Source organism: Lucilia cuprina, chromosome 4, assembly GCF_022045245.1.
Source record: "Lucilia cuprina isolate Lc7/37 chromosome 4, ASM2204524v1, whole genome shotgun sequence".
In the NCBI taxonomy this organism is placed as follows: Eukaryota; Metazoa; Arthropoda; class Insecta; order Diptera; family Calliphoridae; genus Lucilia; species Lucilia cuprina.
In genome coordinates this window covers 6479300-6504914 of record NC_060952.1, presented here as the reverse complement: position 1 = coordinate 6504914, position 25615 = coordinate 6479300, and the positions used below count along the sequence as shown (strand labels likewise).

At 26.9% G+C, this 25615-nt stretch overlaps 1 protein-coding gene across 11 annotated transcripts in view; it reads right to left on the bottom strand.

The window, feature by feature from the left end:
• Positions 1–25615, bottom strand: part of LOC111675663 (rho GTPase-activating protein 100F) — a 51119-nt gene that overhangs the window by 11618 nt on the left and 13886 nt on the right. For 9 of the 11 annotated variants that reach the window (XM_046948156.1, XM_046948158.1, XM_046948157.1 and 6 more), the window contains one exon: positions 24639–25432. In XM_046948156.1, coding sequence (XP_046804112.1) covers positions 24639–24725 — 87 coding nt within the window. In that variant the 5' untranslated portion in view covers positions 24726–25432. Of the gene's footprint in view, positions 1–4307; positions 4829–24638; positions 25433–25615 lie in introns of those variants that run through there. The other 2 variants (XM_046948167.1, XM_046948166.1) reach the window with 2 other exon arrangements.

Genomic DNA, 25615 nt, shown 5'->3' with positions numbered 1-25615 from the left:
AAAAAAATTAAGATCATTTAAATTTCTTAAGTAGTTTTCCTTTCTATAATATTAAACATTGAGCATGTAAGTGAGAACCCATTAGTTAGTTAGTTAGTTAGTTAGTTAGTTAGTTAGTTAGTTAGTTAGTTAGTTAGTTAGCTAGTTAGTTTGCTAGTTAGTTAGTTAGTTAGTTAGTTAGTTAGCTAGTTAGTTAGTTTGCTAGTTAGTTAGTTAGTTAGCTAGTTAGTTAGTTTGCTAGTTAGTTAGTTAGTTAGTTAGTTAGTTAGTTAGTTAGTTAGTGAGTTAGTTAGTTAGTTAGAGAGTTAGTTAGTTAGGTAGTTAGTTACAAATGGTAGGCAGTGGTGCATTATGAAGGACTCGTACATAAAAACACATTTTTCAGATACCAATTAACTGATAACGAACATAATTTCATGCACAACTTTCATTCACCCAAAATTTCCAAATGATTTATGCATAAATAAAACATTATTAATATTTGATCACCTTTAACATTTACTGTCGATCTCCGATAAGAACAAAAACGTTTAATACAATGTGTGACGAATTAAAATGACAAAACGAAATTGCTGGCCCTCGACATTATTCATCTACAAACTCATAAATAATCCACAATTTGCACATTTGTTTTTCTTGGAATGAAAAGCCATTGTCATCATTTTTGCCCAGAAAATTTTATGAACAACAAGCAACAGCAAAATAACAAATTGTTTGCAATTGAATTGAATTTGTTCACATATTTAGAAAGTGATTATTATGAGTCACTCCCCACCCTATTGCGTGTTTTTAATTTTTGTTTTTTGTAAGGACTCCAACACAAATTATTAGTTTTCACAATTACATGGAACAATTTCAAGGAAAACGAAATATGAATGAACGAAAAAATGTTTAAAAGAACTTTAACTAAATTGTATAGAAATCGCGTGTCATAAAAAAGTGAATAAGTTGCAAGAGGCAACAGTAACCAAATAATAATGAGAGAAAAGTGAAACTAAAAATGAAAACTATTAATACACCATTTCCAATAGTATTTATAATGTTTCTATTATTATCATTTTGTTAAAATTATTTATATAAAACAATAGATGGTCTAATGGTAATAGAACCCCCGACTTATAGAACTAATACACTAACGGTGCTACCAACTAACATCTTTACTTTATATTAATCAATTAGATTTCAAAAATGTCTACGATTTTGCAAAACCTTATAAAAAGCTTTTTGAGAAAAAAAATCTCTTACAAAACGAATGTGTATTTGGTGTTTGTCCAGCTAAATGGATGAACCAAGTGAACATACAAAATAAGTATTAAAAGTCGCAAATCTCAGAAACTGCAAGAGCTAGAATTCTTAAATTTTGTATGAACAACTCTGACATCAATATAAATTTGTGAGGGCAATCTGTCTATAGTAATAGTGGCACCTCTCATATAGAGAAATATACAACATAACTTCTTAGGACAAAAAAAGGGCGGAGTAGCATTTAACATAATCATTTAAATCATAATTACTTATGTTAAAGAAATAATTCAGATTATTCCAAACATAGAAAAAACAATTAATTTTTTGTTTGCTTTATATATAAAAATACAATTGAAATTTTAAAAATTCAAATAAAGTTGGAAACTGTGTTTTCATTATAAATGTCTGAATATAATTTTTATTTATACACTTATATCAGACACATACCTATAAAAGTATAAATAAATTTTGGTACTAAACATACTAAACACTGTTTGCACTGTAGTTATTTATTTAATATTCAATTCAATCATTCATGCCATTAGAAAGCAATTTGTTGTAGGTGCGGGTTTTTTTTGTTGTTTGTATTTCATTACAAATATTTGTGTCAAGTTCGAACTTTAATGAAAAACCAATAAATCCTTGTGATTTCAGTTTTTCTAATAGAATTTTACTTATGTTGTTGTCATAGTTGTAGTCACATTAAGGATATTAGTGCTGCATGCAAGCAATTTCGGACAAAATTAAATTCATACACAAACCCAAGTGTAAACAGTCATAGTTGTGTCCATGGTGTTCAAGTAAAGTAATCATTTATTGTTTAATTTAATATTCATAAAATTTATTGTACAAAAAGTTAAGTACTCTGTACTCTAACGTTACATTAGTCGCCTTAGTCCTATTAGTAGTAGTAGTAGTAGTATTAACAGTAGTTGTATTAGTAAATAAGTAGTATTTGTTTGAAATGTTTATAACTTTATATTCAATGTTTATATTGATCGATTAATAATTAAGTAGCAATAACAACAACCAACTGTAATTCTACAATAAAAACGAAAACAAAGTTTTTGTCCAAGTTTAACAATTTAATGGACATGTATAGAATGTTTAGATGTTTATTGGTGAAAGTATATTTTTTAATGTCATAGGTATGAGAGACTGTTATAAAAACTTTTACTACGCCATGTCAGTGTATATTATAATAAATTTTCTTTTCAGTTGACGACAACAAATTTTCTTGCTTTAATTTCTGTGTGTAGTTTTGTAATAAATGTAATATTTTTTTATGTGCAAAATAGATAATATTTAGGGCCTTTCACTGTTAAACTTTGTTTTAGTAAACAATTGGCTAAAATACAATGAGGGCGAAAGTTAAAAGGCGAGTGATTGTTAGGGGTCAATTTAATTAAAGGTTAAGTTATTTATTAATAAACTTTTTGGATTCTTTTTAATAGAGAATTGCATAGCGAAATTTTTTAATAATTATATTGTTGCATACCTTTAGGCAAGGGAATTTTGGTATTTTTTAATTTTTTCTTAAAAATTTTTAGATTTTCTACTTTTGCCGACAAAACATTTGAAGTTTTAATTCTAGAGAGAAAAAAAAATCATAAAAAATTTATGAAATGTATAATGTCGGTAATATTGTTTTAAAATCACATTAACTTTAATTTTCAGGTGACCAGAGAACCATATAAAAGTTAAAAGTCTGATGTACGGTAAAGCATATAATTTGAGATAAATTCGGTACTGTTTAGAAGTCAAGAGATACACCACAGAGATGTGACTGTGGAATTAAGCTTTGAGAATGTGTTAGTGGTAAATGTATGTATATGATACAGGATAAATATAGGGTATACGGAACTTATCCATCCGCATACTTAGAGTCATGCTATATAAGAGTCTCGATTGAATGGTGTGCTCTTTTGAATGGTTACGGATGAAAGGTATCTTATACAGGTGACACCATCGAATTTTCTTTATTTGTCTTGGTATGTTCAGGGTTTACTTTATTCATATCAGATTTATCACATTTACATCACCCTATTTGACGGATTCGTATTTAAGCCTATCAAGTGCTCATCTTGGAATACCGGTTTGATATTGGATAGCTTGAGTATTTGGCGAATAAGAAAGACAAAGGTGGTTAGTTGTCAAATCAGCTCATCTGGTTAGTTGTCTAATCAGCTCACTACCGTGAAATAAGATTAACAAGGCAGATGATTACGTAAAACAAATGAAAATGACAATGTTGACAGATCAACCAGAAGTTTATCAAAATGACAAGTTCAATGAAACTTTTTTAAATTTCGAATCATTATGATTTTTTTTTGAATTATTAATTTTGGAGCTAATCTGTCGTTAGAAGTAGAGTCTTATTATATTTTAAGGTGGCAGAAGTTAACTGTTATTACTAATGGCTAATATAGGCTGAAATAGATTTATTTTTTTTTTTTAAATTACTACTATATTATTTGTGAGAATAATTTCTTGGTAAAAATATACAAAAATTTTTATTCTTAAGTTGAAAATATCTAAAGTTATGAGAAATTTTTCGCCAACATTAGTTAACTCCTAACATTCGCTTCTATTATATATATATATATATATATATATATATATTATCTAAATAATGGCTTAATAAAAATCATCTCACACCTTTTAAACATATTAGATATTTCCACGAACATTTCTAATATTGAAGATTTTCTCAAATTCTTTGCTACTTTTTCCTTTTGGAAAAAAAAAGCACATATAAAGACTAACTGTTAATGTGTTAAGATTCAATAAATCTTAAAAAATTACTTCTAAAACCCACAAAAAAGTAAGCAAAACGACGAAAACAAATCGTCAACAAAACACCCTTCAATCGTGGTTAAAAAAAAACGAAAAAAAAACATAACGTATCAAGTAAAAAACAAATAAAACTCACAAAAATAATTTGATTAAATCACAAACAAAAATATGAAAAGAAAAAACTTTGAATAATATATAAAATTCTTTTTATTTTTTCCCTCATTTTGCAGTATGTAACAATGTGTAAACACTGACAAATAACTTACCTTCCGGCCACTGCTTCTGGTTAGAAAACAGCCAGTGGTTGTGCTATCGCACATTAATTTTGTGTGTGATGAAAAAATGTTGGCAATTTAAAGGATAAACGGAGGCACGCAAAAAAATATTATATGAAAATCATCCAGAAAAAGATGAAATGAGATGAGACGTACAGACGAGAACAACGACACAACGAAAGGAATTCGTATTTTTTTTTTGGTTTCGGTTCCGTTGATGTGTGTTTTTGGGGTTTTGGATTTTTGGGGATTTCTTTTTCGTATAACGCGCGCGCACTTTGAACACAGTTTCACTGACGTATACACACACTTAGTAGATACGCATACAAGGATACTGTATCCTTAAAGTACCACATTTTGAGTTTGAGCCTCCAAGAAAAAAGGAGAGAGAGTTAAGAGGAGATGACTAGAATGAAATTTGTAAATTCCAAAGCATTGATTTTTTTATTTTTTGTACATATTTCAAAATTCAAAAGTTCATAGTCTAACTCAAGGCTGCATATTAGAAGATTTTTTGTTACAACTATACTTTTTAATTTATTGTGGTTAATGTATTGTAATGCCTTCTTTTAGGCTTTATACTCTTTTTGGCATTGTCTTAGTTTTGTAGATGTATGGGTTTTTCTCTCACTCTTTCTCTCTTCGTCTATTGTTGTTAGTGTTTAAGCATTTTATGTATTGGTAATTTATCATTCGTTTTCTTTTATACTTTATAATGTTACTAGGACGGATAGTTTATTGAACTGTATATGCATAAACATATGTACATATGTACAAGTATTTCAATATATTTCAAAGTATGTCGTTATGCATTTGAGAGCAATCATTGGCGGCATTTATAATGTTTGTACCACTGACATTCAAATTGATATTTGTCGTTTCAATACCCATGTATCCGTTTACAAATGTGTATATTAATGTGTTTTAGTTATTCCTGAGTTGAATTGTTTTTAACTCTTATATTAGACACAGTATTTGTTTCTTAATTAAGTTATTAAACATAATTTTTGTTGTTTTTATTTTATTTATATATAATTTTAAATTATTTTACGTTGTTTTAAGTTCGAAGTTTAATTTCGGTGGTTTTCGTGTTGTTAATATTAATTCGTTATTATTATATTGTTAAGGTAAGTATGTATGTGAGTATCTAATCTAAAATTCATATAATAATCATTATCATACATGTAATTTTGTAATAAACTTTTGACATTTACAAATTACAAAAATGAAACCTTCACAGAATCTATAATTCCAATACATTTAATACTCAAACATTTTATTTCTCTTCATCACATGTATGTACATTTGTTTGTATGTGTCAAAAAAAATCAATACTTTGTGTTTTTAGACAACGAATTTCTAAGGGGTGTTAAGAGATTTCGTAAATGAGGATGATTTTTTTTTTGATATTTAGTTAGTTCATTAATTTTCACATTAAATATCAAGGTTAAAATTTAACACCCCTACGTGCTGCACAAATTTGTATTGAATTACCACCGAACGTAATGAATATCACTTAAGTAATTATTTCAATTTCAAGCACATTTTAATAATTACGAAAAAAATTGTGTCTATCACAAACTGAAGGATATATTGACAGTATACTTGTGGTAACTGTTTAATGTGTCGGTTAATGTTTTAATTTTGATAATCAAGTTATTATGTATAAATATTTAATAATTTTTCTTATGCATTAGGTATGCAGACTTATTATGAGATAATAATCTTACAAAATTGCTTACAGAATAAATGAAATGAATAACAAATTGTGCTTAACGGAATAATATAAAAGTGTTTATATTTTTCCAAGATTAGTATAAAGATAATTTCAAGGTTCTCTTAAATAGACAAGATTAACATAAAAGCAAAATACACATTGAAGTTAAAGTTTGTTTAAAGTTTTTTATTCTGAAGATTGAGGGATTCAGAAAAAATTCATCCATAATTCCTAGAAATGCTAAAAGTCACAGTTGGTCGACTAAAACTGAAACATTTATTCCTTGGAAAGAGTATCGAAATATTTATCTCAAGAGGCTAGTATAGTCTAGACTATAGACTAGTCCATAGTTTAGTATAAAGTAAAGTCTATAGTTTAGTCTATTCTCTAATCTTAAGTTTAGTCTATTGTCTAGTCTTTAGACTAATCTAGTTTATAGTTTAGTCTATAATCTACTTTACAGGCTAGTATATAGTCTGGTATAGTCTTCAGTTTATTCTAAAGTCCAGTCTATAGTCTATTCTAGTCTAGTACATAGTCTAGTCTATAGTCTAGTTTATAGCCTAGTCTATACTCTAGTCTATAGTCTAGTCTACAGTCTAGTTTATAGACTAATCTATATTCTAGTCTATAGACTAGTCTAAAGACTAGTCTATATTCAAGTTTATAGTCTAGTCTATAGACTAATCTAAAGACTGGTCTATATTCTAGTCTATAGACTAGTCTAAAGACTAGTCTATATTCTAGTTTATAGTCTAGTCTATAGTCTAGTCTATAGTCTAGTCTATAGTCTAGTCTATAGTCTAGTCTATAGTCTAGTCTATAGTCTAGTCTATAGTCTAGTCTATAGTCTAGTCTATAGTCTAGTCTATAGTCTAGTCTATAGTCTAGTCTATAGTCTAGTCTATAGTCTAGTCTATAGTCTAGTCTATAGTCTAGTCTATAGTCTAGTCTATAGTATAGTCTATAGTATAGTCTATAGTCTAGTTTATAGCCTAGTCTATAGTCTAGTCTATAGTCTAGTCTATAGTCTAGTCTGTAGTCTAGTCTATAGTCTAGTCTATAGTCTAGTCTATAGTCTAGTCTATAGTCTTGTTTATAGTCTAGTTTATAGTGCAGCTTATATTCTAGCTTATAGCCTAGTCTAATCTATAGTGTATAGCCTGGTCTATAGTCTAGTCTATTGTCTAATCTATAGTCTATTCTGTAGTTTAGACTTTAATCTTGTCGATAGTCTATTCTAGGCTATAATCTAATATATAGTCAATTAAATAGTTTAGTCTATAATCTAGTCAGACTTAAAGTACTTTTAAAATAATCTGTTTTTCAAAACAACCCACTGTGCAAATAACAAAAACCTACATCAACTGCTTGTCACTTAAAGATAAATTTAAAAAAAAAATGTCATGAAGTTAACTGCTTCCTACAATAACTGTCAAATATACTGATGATATACGACAACATTTCATTCAAAATAATTTAAAATTAGAAGTAAAACAATATATGTATCTTAAAATGAATCTTAATGTCACCCTTACAAAACGTATGATTAATTGTGAAACCTTTGAAGTAAAACATAATTGCAAACTACAAATTTAAATTTATTTGCATTCTGTTACTCCTTAAATTTTATTCGACAACTAAATATTGCTGTAAAACCCTCCAAACCACAAATCATGTGTAAATGTCTGTAAATAAAGTTTAAGTAGTTTTGATTTAATTTGTCATTTAATACACAAACTAAACAAAAACAAACTATTGTTCATGTTTATGGCAGCTATGTTTAAAACGATTTATTTTCAAATCTAAAAATGTATTTACACTAAATATAGCTCTTAATATTATACTTAGTTAACAATATTACAAGGCTCGTGGCTTAAAGTTATAAAAGCTCAAAATTCTATTTATTGTTTGCACACACATTAATAATTCCTGTATTTAACTTAATTGTCTCTGAATCCCCTTATTATCCCAAAAAACTACTTGATTGTAATCATGATTGTTATAGTATCGATATACAACGAAGAAAACAACACAAATATAAAATACTTAAAGTTTATTTTTCCCAAAAACAAAAAGAATATATATATAAAAGTATTATAAATATAAAATCATCCCCAAGTTTATGTGGGGGAGTTATTTAGATACACATCCCATCCACAGGCACACACATACACACACAGTATAATTGGCGCCATACAACAACACATGTGCGTTAACATATGAGTGTTGTTTCGAATGATTGTATGAAATAAAGTTCGTATACATATTTAACTATTATTTTTGGAATAGACATTCGTATGATTATGTGTCTGACGTGGTTCTTTGTTTTCAATAAAAAACAACAGAGAAATACCAAAAAAAAATTAAGGAAAACCTAGAAACTAAACAGCCAACAAAGATTGCATTCGCCTATTCCCACATTTGGTGTGTTGTTGTATCTATCAGAGTGTTTGCGTATTTCAGAGTTGCCATTCACTAGACAAAGTCTCATAAAGAAGGATACTCAAGTCACAATAATAAAAAAATAACAATAACTAGGATACAAGTATACGTCACTTGCACACTAACCCTAGAAGTGGTTGACTGAATTCGTATAGTAAAATCTAAAAAAAAAAAATTAAACAAGAAATAGGGTGGGTGTATACAAGAGATACTTTTTTTTGTAGCTTTTTGTTCTTTTATTTTGGACGCTGCTGATACACAAACAATAAGATGGGATATTGGAATAACAATATATAATAATGAACAAATGAAAAAAAAACAAAATAAATGACTCTTGATACATACAGAATATTTGCAATAAAAAGAGAAAAAAACTCTTCTACTGTATATATTTTTAAATAAATAATATATGTATATTCTATAAGGACAATACTTGCTAAGTTTTTGCTTTGATCATTTTGGGGGGTAAATTTCATAATTTTAAATATTTTAAAATTTTGTCATTTACAAAAAAATACTGAAATTTGATATATAAATCTTTAACTGACCCTTTTCTTTTCATCAATAAAAATAAAATATATAAACAAATAATAAATTATATTCGGGCGGGGCAGAGTATTATATGTCCTTCACTAGTTAAGAACATAAAATGTAATTGCTTTATATTTAAGCAATTAATTAATGAAAAACTAATTTTTTGAAATAGGCTTTATAACGGGATTGGGGATCGGTTTACAGTTACCTAGATTCACATTCATGTAGATTCTATCGTGAATGAATATACGTTTAACTTATTTTCTGGAGGGAAGGGATAAGACTAGCCCTCATCAGGTCAGGGACATGAATGCAAGTATACATCTTTGTTGTGCCTCTTTTTGTCGAGTATAGTTCAGTTTTTACGTGAACAATTTACCGATCTTTGCCATTTTCTGCAGACTTTATTCCTGGGACAATAGAAGAAGATGACAAATTTCATTGAAAATGTCGACCTGTAGTTTGATTACAAGGTTTACAAGACCTATTCCGGAGTTGCAGTTGTATGGGGGATAGGTGAAATAATAAATTGTTTTCAACCATTTTCAATAGTTTTTCAATATAAAAATAATATTGTGTAAAACATAGATATCCAACAAAAATATTGGAATTTAGAAATAATACAAATGCCAATATTAACTGCATACTATCTGTATTAAAAAGAAGTGAAAACGTAATGCCTTGTTTTATAATTTTACATTTGGACAATAAAAAAACAAATTGTAGTTCCTATGTCAGCTTATGCAGAGGTCCGTCCATCTACCTTTATGTCTGTCTATCTGTCCTATTCAAGATCCTATTTGAATATAAACATAGGATCAAAGATCTATCAATGTTTTCGGAAAAATATGCAGAAAATAATTTACTCGGATTCCAGGACTTATTTAGGATGATATTAGGGTATTAGGGGTTTTAAACGTACACGGTTTTTTTAGTATTTTTAGCCAATTGAATGAGAATTTATACTATAGAGGTAACTTTTTGATACATTTTTGTTATTTATCTAGTATTCTTAAAATTTTTCCTAATATATTAAACACAAAACATTGAATATAACCGATAAAAGAAAATATTCTGGAATTGTTTCATCTATCAAATGGTATCGTCTTTATTGAACTAAAGGGAAAATCAGTACTAGGAAAAAAACTTAATAGACTGACAACAGGAGGACACTTTCTGATAATATTTCTTTCATAAAATATATGCATATGCATACAACTATGAATGTACAGTCGGACATGGCTGACCTTATGATATCCTATAACAGTGACTATGCTTAAGAAGTAGATTATTTTTTAAATTTAGTTTTATTTTTACATTAATTCCGGAATATTGACAAAAAAAGAGGTCTTAAAAATATTGGCCTATCCTTACAAATTTAATAGATTTTCCGTATGATATTGGATCGATATTTTTGACTGTTACAAAGATAAGCACAAACGAATAATAGCCTCCCTTTTATAATGTTATAAGGTATACAAATTGGCTCAGGATAACTTTCTGATACTTGTCTTATTTTTAAAGACAATTACTTAGAACTCTTCTTACGTAAAGCTAAACGTAGTCGGTTTTCATATTCAAAAATTGTATTCAAACGTTCATTCTATATATTTCAAGCAATATAGCTATTATTAAATATATATGAAATAATATGTGTAGAATGAACTCAAAAAAAAATTGAAAATTTTATACTTTAAAAAATTCTGTATATTTTAAAATATTCCTAAAAATCATAGTGATGATTAGTTCGGTGTCGAAAGGGTTAAAATTTAAATATCAATTATTTAATGAAAAATCAGTTGTACACCAAGTATTAAAAACTAGGAACAATTAAAACCATCAATCTATAAACAAAGCTAAATCTTTTAGCAAAAAAAACTCAAAGAATTTTTCATAAAATTCTAATCTATTGTTATCTCGTAAACTTATATACATATATGTAGGTACTAAGTAAAGTTGATTCTTAACAAAACGTCACGTTTTCACATCCCTGCTGTGTGCAATGTGTGTGTATATATTCCTTTTTGTTGTGTTTTTTTTTTTTTTGGAAGGAGGGTGATAACAATTTTAGGAATTTACATTAAGAAATGTATACACAATAATGAGCAATACCATAGAGTATACTTTAAAATAAATTGAGAAGGACGAAAGGAGGAAGACACAATATAAAGCAAAGGAGGATGAAGAAGGTGGTTGATTTTTCCTTTTATGACAAGCATTGGAAGAGAAATGTAAAAAATGTATTGGATTTTTTTATTATATTTGCTTAGTTTGATAATGAAGATTTAATTTAATTTATAAAAATGTTAAAAACGTTTGAAAAAACTTGTTTTAAATTTTCAGTTTATTTAATAGTTAATCACCTTTTTATATTTTAATTTAATTAGTTTTTAATAATAACTTTCAAAACTTTTTTGATTAATTGCACCATTTTTAATTGACTTAAGTTTGGAATTTTTCCATTAATTTACACTTTAATTTTATTGTATTCAGTATTTTTTAATAATTTTATTTATTTTTTATTTTTTATTTAATAAAATATAATGAAATTTTCTCAATTTCCGTTTTATATTTTTCTATCGTCCTTTTTACTATATATTTAAGCATATTTTCGTGCCTTTTTTACAACTTTTTACTACACTATACTACGATTGAAGGATATACATATACACACACTCTGACAGTTACACATATTAATTTATTTGCTGGTGTCTTTTGTTCTTGTATATTTTCCGTTATTTTACTACTAGTATTATATATGTATATATTTCTGCATATACATATACAAAACTCTCTTTTGTATATGTATATATAAGTTGATTCTCTATGTATAGAGATGTTGTATGTATTATGTTTTTTTACACTCTTATTATTATATTTTGTTGTGTGATAAATGCCGTTCACTACATTGACTAACCGACACGACCCGACGCATTCGGCAAAACTTTTTGTATTAAAACCATTCTATGATGTTGACAAAAAATGGAGCAAGGCTTCCAATTATTAACAAAAACAGGAGCAATACACATACTTATACACTCTATATATACACATATCTACAAATGTAGGTATATGAAATAGAATTGAAAAAGCTTCTTAGTTTTTCTTTTTGTAGTAATAATATTAAAATTGTTGTTGCTCTTTGTTGTGTTGTAGCAAAAAGAAAGGAAGGAAACTCTGAAAAAAACACAAATACTTGCACAGAGCTCTTTTTTTCGGGAGAGCTTTATATAATTCTCTTTTTTGTTGAATGATTTGGTTGGTGTGTATTTGTTGTTGGTGTTATTGCAACTGAAGTAGTACTAATTTTAACCAGAGAGAGTCTTTTATTAAAAGTACTAAATATTCTAGTATATGAAGTGAACTACGATCTAGACCAATAAAAACGGTAGCCAATAGACTATAAAAATAAAAAATATGTATTACGGGTTGTATGAGTAATATTTTATAAAGTATACGATCGAATGTCGAGAACTCACAAACGCCCACAAATCTAACTAACTAACTAACTAACTAACTAACTAACTAACTAACTAACTAACTAACTAACTAACTAACTAACTAACTAACTAACTAACTAACTAACTAACTAACTAACTAACTAACTAACTAACTAACTAACTAACTAACTAACTAATTAACTAACTAACTAATTAACTAACTAACTAACTAACTAACTAACTAACTAACTAACTAACTAACTAACTAACTAACTAACTGACTAACTAACTAACTAACTAACTAACTAACTAACTAACTAACTAAGTAACTAACCAACTATCTAACTAACTAACTTTTAATTCTTCTTTATTTAAACATAAGTACCAATTTTCATACCTCATTTAATAACCATTATAACAACAAGGATTTTGCCATGAGTGCGTAAAGGAGAGTGTTTACAAGTGAGTAAAAGAGTGTGCGTATATTTGTTGTACAATAACAACAAAAAATGCTTTATATTTCATAAGTAGGTTTTTACAAAAAAATTCGGAGAAAACAATGAAAAACGCAAAAACAATACATTGGTGAACCTTATTGTAGTGTATGTGCCTAGTATATACATATGTATGTATGTACATCTATTTATTTCAAGGAATTGCCAGGCTAAATAAAAAATCCTTATACGTAGGTAGAATATTTTGTAATTTAACCATTGTATTTATAAATTATGCATACAATTGACGTTGAGTTAGGTTAGGAAAGCAAAGGAAAGAAAATTTTTGATTTAATTTAAACTTTAAATTAATAAATATATATTTGGCGTACAAAAATAACATAAACAAAAATGTTCGCTGTTACTAGCTTCAAAATTATTATAAAAAAAGAAGAACCTGAAATTATGCAAAATATAAAACAAAAACTTTACTAGACTGAGAATAAGATATTTTAACATAATTATAAAACAAAAATGTCTGGGCGCTAAATTTGAAATTAATGGGTGAGTATAGCTTACCATGGAAACCAAATATTTTACGAAAAGAAAAAAATTCTAAGAATTCACAACCGTTTTTATTTTCACATTGACAGTTTAATAATATACGACATTTGTGTTGATTTTTTAAATGACAACAACATAGTGATAAGAAAAATGTCTAATAAAAGTTTGTCAAAGATTTTTTGGTTGAATATATATATATATATATTAAGATTTAAAATTTTGTATATAAATAGTATTGCATAAATCTAATAGATTTGGATCAAAGTTGCTTGAAATTTAATGATTTTTTATTTCTAAACAAAATTTATGTTTTTCGAGATGAAAAGTTTTAAGTTTGCTTAAAGTTTTTATAAGCAATGCTCTTATAACTCCTCATAGCTTTAAAGTAATCTAAGCAGCTCGTAATTTTTAAAAAAAAAAATCTGAAAAACTTTTTGCAATTAAAAGCTCAGAGATTTCTCTTTGTATAAAACCATTAAAATACTCTAAATGTGAAAAAGAACTTATTACTCAGAAAAATTTTAAAAACTTGTTCTAAAAACAACTATTTCTAGAACGAGTACAAACACAACCACTTCAGATTCTTAAAAAAACAACTTTGAAATTAGTGATGTAGCCATTACTTCTCAAACCAATTCCTCCAAATATTGTTTTCGTTCTATAATTCTTCTAAAGAGTTTTCAAGGAACTAGTTCTTTGAGACTAGTTTTACATTAATACTACACTAGTTCAATGGAATGCATACTATTTTCGGTACAACTCTGTGGAATCAATTTAAGAAAATTAAACATGTCTATACGTTTTCCAAAACTACCAAGTTTCACAAATTCGAACTAATATCATTGTATAAAAAACTAGTATCGACTGCATAATGATTAATCAAAACCAGTTCTGAAGGTGAACATTTTGAACAAAAATCATTGTTTTAAAAGTAAAACGAGTACAGGCTGTTATCATTCGTTTTAGAACCAGTTGTGGAAGCAATGAAAATTTTCCTGGCAATGTTTATCTATAGTATCAGTTTATTCCTTATGAAATCACATATAACTTATTTATTTACATCATAAAACACCTAACTATTTTCCATTTTCCCCATAATTATTTTCCTACACTTTTGAAAATCAACACCAAAACAAGTCTGTTAAAATATTACAAAAAAAAAAATATGTCAAACAATTTCATACTTAAAAATAAATATTTTGTCCTTGTTCGAAATACATTTACATAATATTTTAAAGCTTTTAGATTTTTATATGTTTTTTTTCCAAATTTCCATGCATTTACAAAAACGCATCTTTAAAAGAGTTTCTGTGTGTGTGTGAAAAAACCCACATAGACAGAGGAGGTGCCCTACAAAATTATTATTATTTTTTTTTTGTTTTCATTTTTATTCCAATTTTAACTCGACATTCATCAAAATGTACCAACAAACGAGTATTTACTTGCACACAACACATACAAAAAGAATATTTTGAAGTCAATGAAATATTTACACACACTTTTATGACGTTGCTATTGTTGTTGTTTCTGATGTTGATGGGTGAGTGCCTAGCTCACTGAATGCAATGTTCTAGGCCATATGTACAAATGTTCATATGAGTTATGCTGATATTGTTGTTGTGTTGTATATATGTATATACATAAATATATATGAAAGGACATCAAATACAGCAGCAACATTATACAGCTTCAATAAGTACTTATACAACTACATATATTCATATACAAACAAATAAATAAAATATTGTTGTTGGTTTTTTTTATTTTTTGTTCTTTGTATTGTGTTTTTTTTTATATATAATTTTTTTTGACAAAATATGGGTCACTCTTAACAAAATTGGCAAAAATGCATGAAAAGAATATGTTATAACATAAAAAATAACAGCAGCAACAAAAATACTTATACTTAAAATCTACAAAAAAAAAGCAAAAAATATATGGCAACAAGATCAAATGTAATGATAAGAATGTTAATGGACTTAATGTTTATGTGTATAGAAATTCTCTTTATACTCATCTTCTTTTCAAAAACATCAACATAAAAACATCCCTCTTTCCCTTAATCACAAACAACCAAACATACTTTGAGAAAGTATAAATTTGTACTTAGCTAAACATACTTAAAGGGGGATTCTGTTACTCATACATTCTTATACATACAATAGTAAAATTTTTTAGGACACCTGAATGACAGCTTCTTATAAACTTGGAAATAAATACATAAAAGTACACAAAAAAAGTAAAGCAATATGAAATCAAGACAAACCGTAAAATAATCCAACGTCAAAAACAAATAAAAACATTCATTTAAAATAAAAAATTGCACTTTGATTGTACTGAGGCATGTTTGTATGTCATAAAGTGTAATGTTGTGCTAAAATGTATTTTAAAAGAAATTGAGTGATGTTAAGGTTGTAGATGACAGGAAAAACTCGGAGTTTACTAGTGTCTTTATATATTTTTCTCACTGGTTAAAAAATAGTTCTTTAATATAAAAATATTAAGTATTACTTGAAACCTCATTTAAGAAACTTTTTTTTGTTATAAAAGCATTCCGATTTTTTTAATTAAAAACATTCATTCATAATATTTCTTAACTCTCTTTGACATAAAAACTAATTACTGGAAGTTTCAAAAAAAGCTTCAAAATTTTAATCATTAATAAAGTTCATTCTCATTAGAAAAAGGTTTCAAAAACTGTATTTTTCTTAAAATTGCTTGCCAAAACTTAATAGTGAAAAAGTTCGCTAAAGCTCTTTGTAAAAAATTAAGCTTTTTTTGTTAAAAAACAGTTTTTTGAAAAAAGTCATAAAATCGTTTTTATAATAACTTGCTAAAGCTAATTAGTTAAAAGCCTACTTAAGCTTTTTGCAAAAAAGTTGCTAAATCGCTATTTTAATAAAATTGGCTAAATTAATTAGAACATTTTCTTAAAAAAAATTGCTAAAATTTCCTACCTATTTCAAAGAAAGATTGTTCATAAAAAGTTTAGGTACAAAAAGGTAAATTCTGCTAAAGCTGTTTCTTAAAAATGTTTTGATAAAGCTTTTTTTTAAATATTACTTAAGTTCTAAAGCCTAAAATCGTTTTGTTCAAAATGTGTTTAATTTTATTTAAAAAAACTCTTAGCTTAAAGTTAAAAAGCTTGTGAAAGTTTGTTCATAATAAAACTCATCAAAAAAGCTTGCTATTAAAACATGTAGTTAAAGCTTTTATATACAGAATTTAATTTAATATTATTTTTCATAGAATTTAATTTTTTTAAAATTTTTAATTTAAATCTCTTCTAAATTCAACTTGTGCAACAAACCGCTAAAATTTTATTTTTGTAAAAAAAAGTATTTATAATACTGTTGTTTACACACATAATAATGAACGGTTAAGCAATATTACGTTACGTATACGTATGGATAAACTGCCTAAATGCTAATATATGAAAATAAAGCGGATAACATGCGCTTTACATAAAACAACTTAGAGTGAGAAAATAATGAAAATGAGGTAGAGTAAAAGAGAGTAATTGAAATTTGAAAAAATGAGAAAAGTAGTATATGTGTCATTCGGTATGTATTAATAATTGTCTTATATACAATTTAATTGAGAGTTTTAATAGTATTTTCTACGATTCGATTACTGTTTCCATTTTTTCCACTGAAACCGTTTAAAATCTCTTAGTTTTTTTGTTGTTCTATTAAAATACTCATTACTCATTTTTTGTGTGGTATACACATACTCACTTACACAAAATATGTATGTGTGTTGCCCTTTTTTCTTCTCCACAACTGACAAAAACGGAAGTTTTCGGCTAATAATTGACATCCGGAGAGGAACAGTTTTATAAACTAAATTTGTCAAATGAATTAGAACCTGAACCAAATTTAAAACAATTTACTAACCTGACATCCGTAATTCTCTTGACATATCTATATATGTATATACAAATACATTTTCACATACCTTTGATATATGTATGTAGACAAACAAATACAGTTTGGTTTAAAAAAAGATACAAATACGATTAATGCTAAAGGTAAAACTGAAAATAGTGGTTGGATTATGAATGTGTATGTTGGGAATAGATTGTATTCGTAGTTTTATTATATATTTTTTTGTATTCAAGTGCTTTGTGTATTTCTTTTTTTGTTTTTTTTTTTTCTCATTGTATTGTAGGATTGTTGTGCACTTTTATTTTATTTTTTCCTCCTTTTTATGTCCCATTGAGATTTGGTAAATAAATGATCGTTTGTAGTACAAGTAGTAAGTAGATTTAAATATGTAAAAGTAACGGTGTTAACAACTGATTAAATGTTGTAAGTTTTAGGTTAAATTTCGTTTTGTAAATAAAGCAAGTTGGTTTTTTTATTGCGATATAAAGTTAAAAGTTTCAATATGTAATTTAAAGTTTAAATTGTAATATTAAACTTTTAGAAGAAATTTTTTTAATATAATGTGGGGAATACAAATACACATGATTTGGAAAAAAATATATTTTAAGGGAAACCATTGGCTTATTATAATATAATGTGAAATTTTTTTAATAAATTGATTGAAATTTAAATTATTGGTCACTAATTATATGGATTTCTCCAAATATTGTATGCCAACAGAAAATTCATTTTATTAATATTTAAATACCATCCTACATATCCTTTATGAAAACTTCAACATAAGCTTGACAAATTTATTTATAAAATGTTCAAACGAGTTCAATATTAATTCCGGAATACCGCAAGGCTCCGCTCTTTCATATAAATGAATCTCTTAATCACGACTTAATAAATTTCTCTGCATGTGGTTGTTTTCAACACATAAACCCATGGCGGATATTCGAAAACTCTTGATGATTTTGGCATGAAAATACATGCGATGTCCACTGGACTACATAAGTACATTTTAGAAGTATAGAAAGAAGAATTCAAGTGTCTGGGTTTTTTTTTTTTTTTGAATTTGTTTAAGCCATACTTTACTCCATATAATCTTCGTGCTATTTATATCACTTATATCTGACCAAAAATGAAATACAACTCTCATATATATGGAGCTTCGAAGCTTATTACTCTACCGCATGCTGAAGAGGGCAAAGTTACTTATATTCTTGTGCAACACACGGAGTTTGGGGTAGATTGGACCGCAATAGTGCAGAAGGTATGAAATATTGGATCCATACCAAATTAAGGATATTTCAATCTACTCAAAATCACTTTCTGATTCGATTTAACAAAATCTGTCTGTCCATCATCTTCAAAGTGTGATATCTTAATAACGGCTATTCAAAGGATTATTTTTATAGAAAATACATTTGGTCAATTTATTGTTGCAATAAACTTTAGGTGAGGATATCTCAAAAAAGGATATCTCAAATGTATGTCATTAACGACTTTATGATGGCACACAATATTTTATAAATGCAGTTGTGTTGACGTTGTTGCAATGTCTTCAAAACTGAAAAAAGTAATATTTTTTAACTCTAGGACCCAATATATCGAATCCAGATGTTATGAAGCAAATCTGAGGCTCCTATTTGGTCTCTTGGATTAAATAATTGTGAGCCTGTCTAGTCTAAATAAAAATGATATTGCAGACAACTAAAATTCTTTGGAAAAACCCATTTCTATAGCATCGATATGATAGATCCAAGTTTGTCTCCAATAATTCTAACTTAAAAATATATATTACGATTAAAAAAATCTGACAAATTTGTATCAACATTTGAAATTTGTATGTTCATTTACGAATATCTTGCAAACTATTAGAGAGAATATATGTGAATAAGGTATGGGCGGAGGTAGCTTTATAAGGTAGAAGATGCTTCTGCTATTTCTCATTTAAAAACTATATTATATACCTTCACAAAAAAATCTACATGTTCAGCTAAATAAAATTAGTTCATTATAATTTTTTGTATATAATATTGTTTAAATTTAAAGAACCACATTAAAATTGTTTATATTTTTAATTACATTAAAAATAAATTAAAAATGCCCTAATTTAATTTTCCCTATGTATATGCTGTAGAAAATGTTTACTAATTAAAACTATAAACCACATTAAAATTAAATTTTATTATCTTAACAATTTCTGTAAAACTAAACATTTAACAACTCTTAACAAAAGAAAAACCAAACTATACAAAAAAAATAAGAAAAGAATTCAAAACTTCTAAAACTAAATAAACAAAAGAAAGAACAAAAGCTATTAAATATTAAACAAAATTGTCAGTCTTATTAGTTTAATTAAATGTTAATTTCTTTCTTATACTCGAACACATATTTAAAAATTTCCAAATGAATAAAAACTTATTTTCAAGTATTATTTTGGGAAAAAAAAACAAAACTTTAAAACACAAACAAACCCCAAAAACACAATAACAACCAAAAGTGGCAGCAACAACAACAATAATAATGACAACAACTTTATGCAACAATAGAAATAAAGCCCAAAAGGCGCATGTTTGACTTTAGGAAAAGTTTTCCAGAGACAGAAATAAAAAATCTAAAAAATATTTAGAGGAATTAAGATGAACTAAAAACAAAACAACAGAAACAACACATTGAACATAAAACGTTTGCGTATTCTTATCTGCATTGAAGTGAACATCATTTTTAGGATGTTGTTGCTAATGCACACAGTTGGTTGCACAGCACTACAACAACAATATAGAAATATTTATGTAATATGTATAAAACACTACAATACTAAAAGTCAAAAAATTATAATTTTTTTTGTCTTGTACTTTGAATTTTCTAGTAGTTTTATTTTTTTCTGGTTATTTGCTTGTAAGAATAATGTTAAATATATTAGTGTGTGTATGTGTGTGTGTTGATCTGTATTCATGTATGTGTGTGTGTTTGTAGTTGAGCTGTTGTTGGTGCAAATAGTTTTTTGTACTTAGTGAATGGATGTTCATGTTAGATGCCATTGTGCTTAATGAAGTATCTGATGTTGATGATGTTTCATGATGATGACAACAACAATCACAATGATGATGCCACAGACTTGTATACAATAGTTTTTGTTATTGTTGTTGTAGTTCTACCACTTTGGTTGTTCTAGCACTGCTGTGTTTGAGCCTAAATGCTTAAGTTTAGTTGTTGAATGACACTCAAATGAATGTGGATATTTTAAGTTACGAAGGTTGTGTGACAAGTACATTTGAGATTTAAAATAGATAAACTTTTAAATTATTTGTGAAATTTTTTTTAAGAATCCATTTCTTTCTTTTCATACTATGCTTTGTTAAAATTTAGATTTATATAAATTTTTTGAGAAATTTTCTTTTTCTAGAAAATTTTGTTGAAATTTTTGTAATTTTCTGCAATTTTTTTAATCGGAATTATTTATAGAAATTTAAAATGAATTTTATTCTTATAGAAAATTTTAGATAAATTTTCATTAAACATAATTATACCCTACAACAAAAATATTGGTTACTGTCTGAGACGATTAAGGCGTGTCTGTCCGTTTATTGTCTATGTAAATTTTGTATGCATGTTAAAAGTAGCAATTTTCAAGATAATTTGGTCAAAAAGGGTTTTTCAGCACAGTGACTGAACCTCCAGATTTGGACTCTTTATATCGTAACTACATCAAATATACGACTATCTCTGCCAATTTTTATAATGATCGGCCTTTATTTGACCCTAGCTCCACACAAACACTCATAGTAAAAGGTATCATATGGTCATGCCCATTTTTCCACTTTTTTATGATTTTTATTTAAAACATTTTCTTTTTAGTTAATTTCAATTAAAAGTTCTTTTTATCGAAATTTTTTTATTAATTTTTTTTACATTTTCAAAAACTTAATAATTAGGAACATATTGTAGAATCTTAAATGGTTCTTCCCCCTAGTATAATGAATTAAACATGGATAACTTGGCTTAAAAATATGGATAGGAATACAATTCCACTTATCAATCTGTAATCGCTATCTATAAAGCGTTCAGAAATAATTTACATGATCACAAAATAAAATTAACAATAAAAGAAAGAAATAATAGATAATAAGTCAAAACGCCTTGTAATAATTGATTTAAAAGAAAATTTTGATATAACTCATTTCCACAAAGTAGTTGTATTATTTAAAAAGGGGGTATTTGCCTAAATGCAACATACAAATATATTTTTACGAACACTATTCCAAACTAACGCTTACACATGCATTACAATACAAACTAGTCTTATCAGCATTTATTATTCGTATTTTCTTCGTTTTTTCCATCCAAAAACATAATTTTTTTGTTCTTTTTGCTGCTATTGTTACCCTATATTTGTTTGTATTTTTTCCCTTTTTTTTGCTTCCTTCATTAGAAACTTATTTGCATAAAATGTTCATCATACATAAATACTACATGCATAAGTGTATGTGTATAAATAACAACTACAAAAACATCGAAAACTGTAAATAGTTCTTATTATTTGTTTTGTTTTTGCTGCCATTGTTGTCTTGTTATACACACATGCATACATCTAGTGTTTGTATGAATGTTTAAGCAGAAATGTTGTTATTTGTATTTTTTGTTAATAATAGGAGTGGTTGGTTGGTTGGTTAGAAACTTACTCGTATAATGATGATTTGTGAGAATGTTGTGTTTGAAAACTGAAATTTTCGATAAACGTTTGTAGGCATTTAGTTATAAATATAATTGCTGTTTTAGTTCGTATGGTTGTATGTTGTTGTTGCTGGTTTGTTTTTCAAATTTGTTTTTATTAAAGTTTATGGCCTTTAATATTTGCAAAAATATTTTACAATTTAGTAAAGGATTTTTCATAATTAAAATTTAAATGCAAATATGAAACTAATACATACATACTTTCTTGTACGAGGTATGTAATGAAAGTTTATGGTGAAATCCATAATTTTATTTCAGTTAAAAGAAATTAACAAATGTAATAAGTATACTATTATTACTTAATCGACATTACTCATACGAAACGTATATCGATCACTTTTGACGTATATCGATAACTTTTAATGAAAAATGGAAAAAGTGTTTTCGAAAGATATCGCAGGATATTATTCTTTTGGCCATTTAAGCTGGCTACACGATTGGATTTTTTCGTTTTATTTTTATTTAAACAAAAAAAATTAAGTTTCATTTTATTTCTAATCTAATAGTTTAAAAACAAAATACATTTTCAATTTGATTTTTTGATAATCATAAAAATTTTCATCTTACTTTGATTTGGCAGTATGAAATGGAAACCTAACGACTTCTCTCATAGTGTGTAGGCAGCTTTAGTGACATAAAAATGAACTTAAAATATCCCATAAATATAAAAATAAATATTTTAAAAATTATTCATAACCAGAAAAAATATATTTAACGTTTTCAAAAATTAACTAATGATTTGAATTTCTATAATCAGAAGATTTATATAAGAATTAAAATATAAACAAAACGAACAGTGCAACACGAAAAAATATGGACACATCTAAGTGATAAAATACCAAAAAAAACCAACATCCGTAGGAGCAGGTTTTGCGCAAAGTCCGGCCGCGAAAGAACAAAAAATTTTAATCATATATAATCAAGAAATTTCATCTTAAAGATCAAAATCGCAAATAACTTTAAATAAATATTTCAAATAAATACTTCTGTTAATTAGGCGTATACTTAATATTTGCAATAACAATAAATCACTAACACGTATACGTATGTTAATGTTTTGAATTTATATGTTCATAATTTCATGTAAATTTTTCCTCAAAAAGTAATTAAAAATTCCGAACAAAAAAATATGAGATTAAGAATATTATGACTTTTTTGTAAAAAATACACCGAGGCCCCAAGCAGCGTTGTCCGTTGCATATTTGAAAAGTTTTAATAATTACGTCAATAAACAATTTCCATCAATAAAAATTGGTTGAAACTGTTCCAAACAGAACGGATTTATCAAAAAAAAAAATCATAAATAAGAAACCATTTTCCCATAAATAAACCGTTTATTGAATTTCTTTCATATTTTGAAAATTGGTTGAAAATATTTGATAATAAGCATAAACAAGCATTAAGTTAATAAATATTTTAAATTTTATTTGTTTATGCAAATTGTTTAATTATCAACACTGTATTATTATTTAAATTAATTATTTATATTTCAATGCTATAGCAAATAAAGCTGAAAAACTACTTATGCAAGGATTACTGACACTTTACTCACACACTTACAATCTCTTTTAACACTTTGGAAAAAAATCTTAGCCGAGTTAAATATGCAAAATATTTTATACAATTTACAGAAAATTCGCATTGTTGTTGATATGTATCCCAGTAAAAACTTACTACATATTAAAAATAAGGGGTTAAAATGTTGGCACTACGTTAAAATTCAGTCAGTAATTTAACGCGGGCCAACATTGGAAACAAACATTTACTTACAACTTACGACAAGTAAAGTTTTTGATTTTTTTGAATACAAGGGTACGACTACAGTGTCTACAATAAGTTTTAAAAATATATATTTTTTTGTTTGTGTAAAAAAGAAAATTCGAAAACAATCTGTAAAGGTCAAAAAAGGGAATACATTATTTGTAAGTTATTAATGGACACCTTCTATTGAATGCATACAGTCATTACATTGAAGTAAGTTGTCAAATACTTAAATCAATTGCCATGTTTTTGCTGGGTTGTTGTCATAACTATTACGCTTTAATTAAATTACTAAAATAAAGTTTATTCATAGTTCGTTTTGACCATAATATTCGAAATTCACTTTTACTTGTTGTTTTTGTTTAACATTGAATGGAGTTAATAAGTTAATTGTATATTGACATGGTTATAATAATAAAAATTTTAATGTTACATAAAAGTAACGACATGCTTTCTTTCATTCGTCTCAATTCAATTTTTCTTTTTTTTTACTTGAATTAAAACACCATTTTTCATGTCAACACTCTGTGCGATACCCATACAGCAAGTAGCAGCAGTAAGCAGTGAGTGTATAAATGTCCTTAAAAATAGTTTCATTTCCTTGGCAAGTATATGCACAATACAACAAAAAGAAAAAGATAAATAAGAAGGAGTTGGTTGGACTTTCGGTTTGTCTGTCTGTCTGTCTTTATTCATTCAGTTGCACAAGAAGTTGTTATAATTCAATTTATAGTAAATAAGTACAAGCGGATGGAAATTTATTTGTTTGTTTGAAATTACTGTTCATTTCATTTCACTTCACTTTAATTTCTTACCTTTCTTCGTCCACAACAAAGCATTCTTCGCGCACGCGAATGTCCTGTAGCTGCTTTCAATCGAGTAAACTTCTTCTTCCACTGCATTTAGTGGTGTTGGTAAGGTGATAACGACGACAACACGGCGTATTTGTGGCACGTATTTATTAAACACAATAGCAGCTGCATTTAATAACAATTACACGAACAAGTGATTGCACAATTTTTGTATGATTTTCTGATTTTTTTTTTTGTTTTTTTCTTTACTCTATTCTATTTCAAACAATTTCAAACTGGAACTGCGAGTGACTGACTGAGTGACGGCCTGCCTCATTTACGTTTAATCATGGCACACACAGCAACAACAATTTCTTTTGTCTGTCGTTTTGATTTGATTTTTATTTTGTTGCTGTTTTTCTTTTTTTTCTAATTTTTGGGTTGAAGTTGTCGAATGTCGTTCGTTGTTGCTGCTGTTAATGATGGTGATGATGGAGTAGAGACAACAATGGCGTTTGTAAACGACAAATGTAATGACGACAAGGACGAAATTGGCGACGACGACGACAATGACAACGACAATGATATATGTATGTTTTTGTATGCGTTTAATTAAAATTGTGCATTGTCATAGAAAAAATGTTGTGATGAGCATTATCAATGATTACACATGATTATGACTCATTTTCGGTTCTTTTCGTCTTCTTTTTTTTCTACTCTACTCCCATTTTAGAGTTTTGTTGTTGTTTCTTATTTAGCAAAGTGGTCCATGGATTCGTTGTTAGCATCACGTTGATTTTTTGTTTTTTGTTAAGAATCTGTAAATATTAGTAAGTAAACCTATTAGCTAATGGATTTTTTTAATTAACTTTTTCAAAAATACTTTTATTACTTTAAAAATGAAAAGCTTTTGAATGAATTTTACGTTTTTTTGAAAAATTCTTATTATTTTTGTTAGTGCACATATTAAAGTATAAGGAAGATTCATTTTCTTAATATTT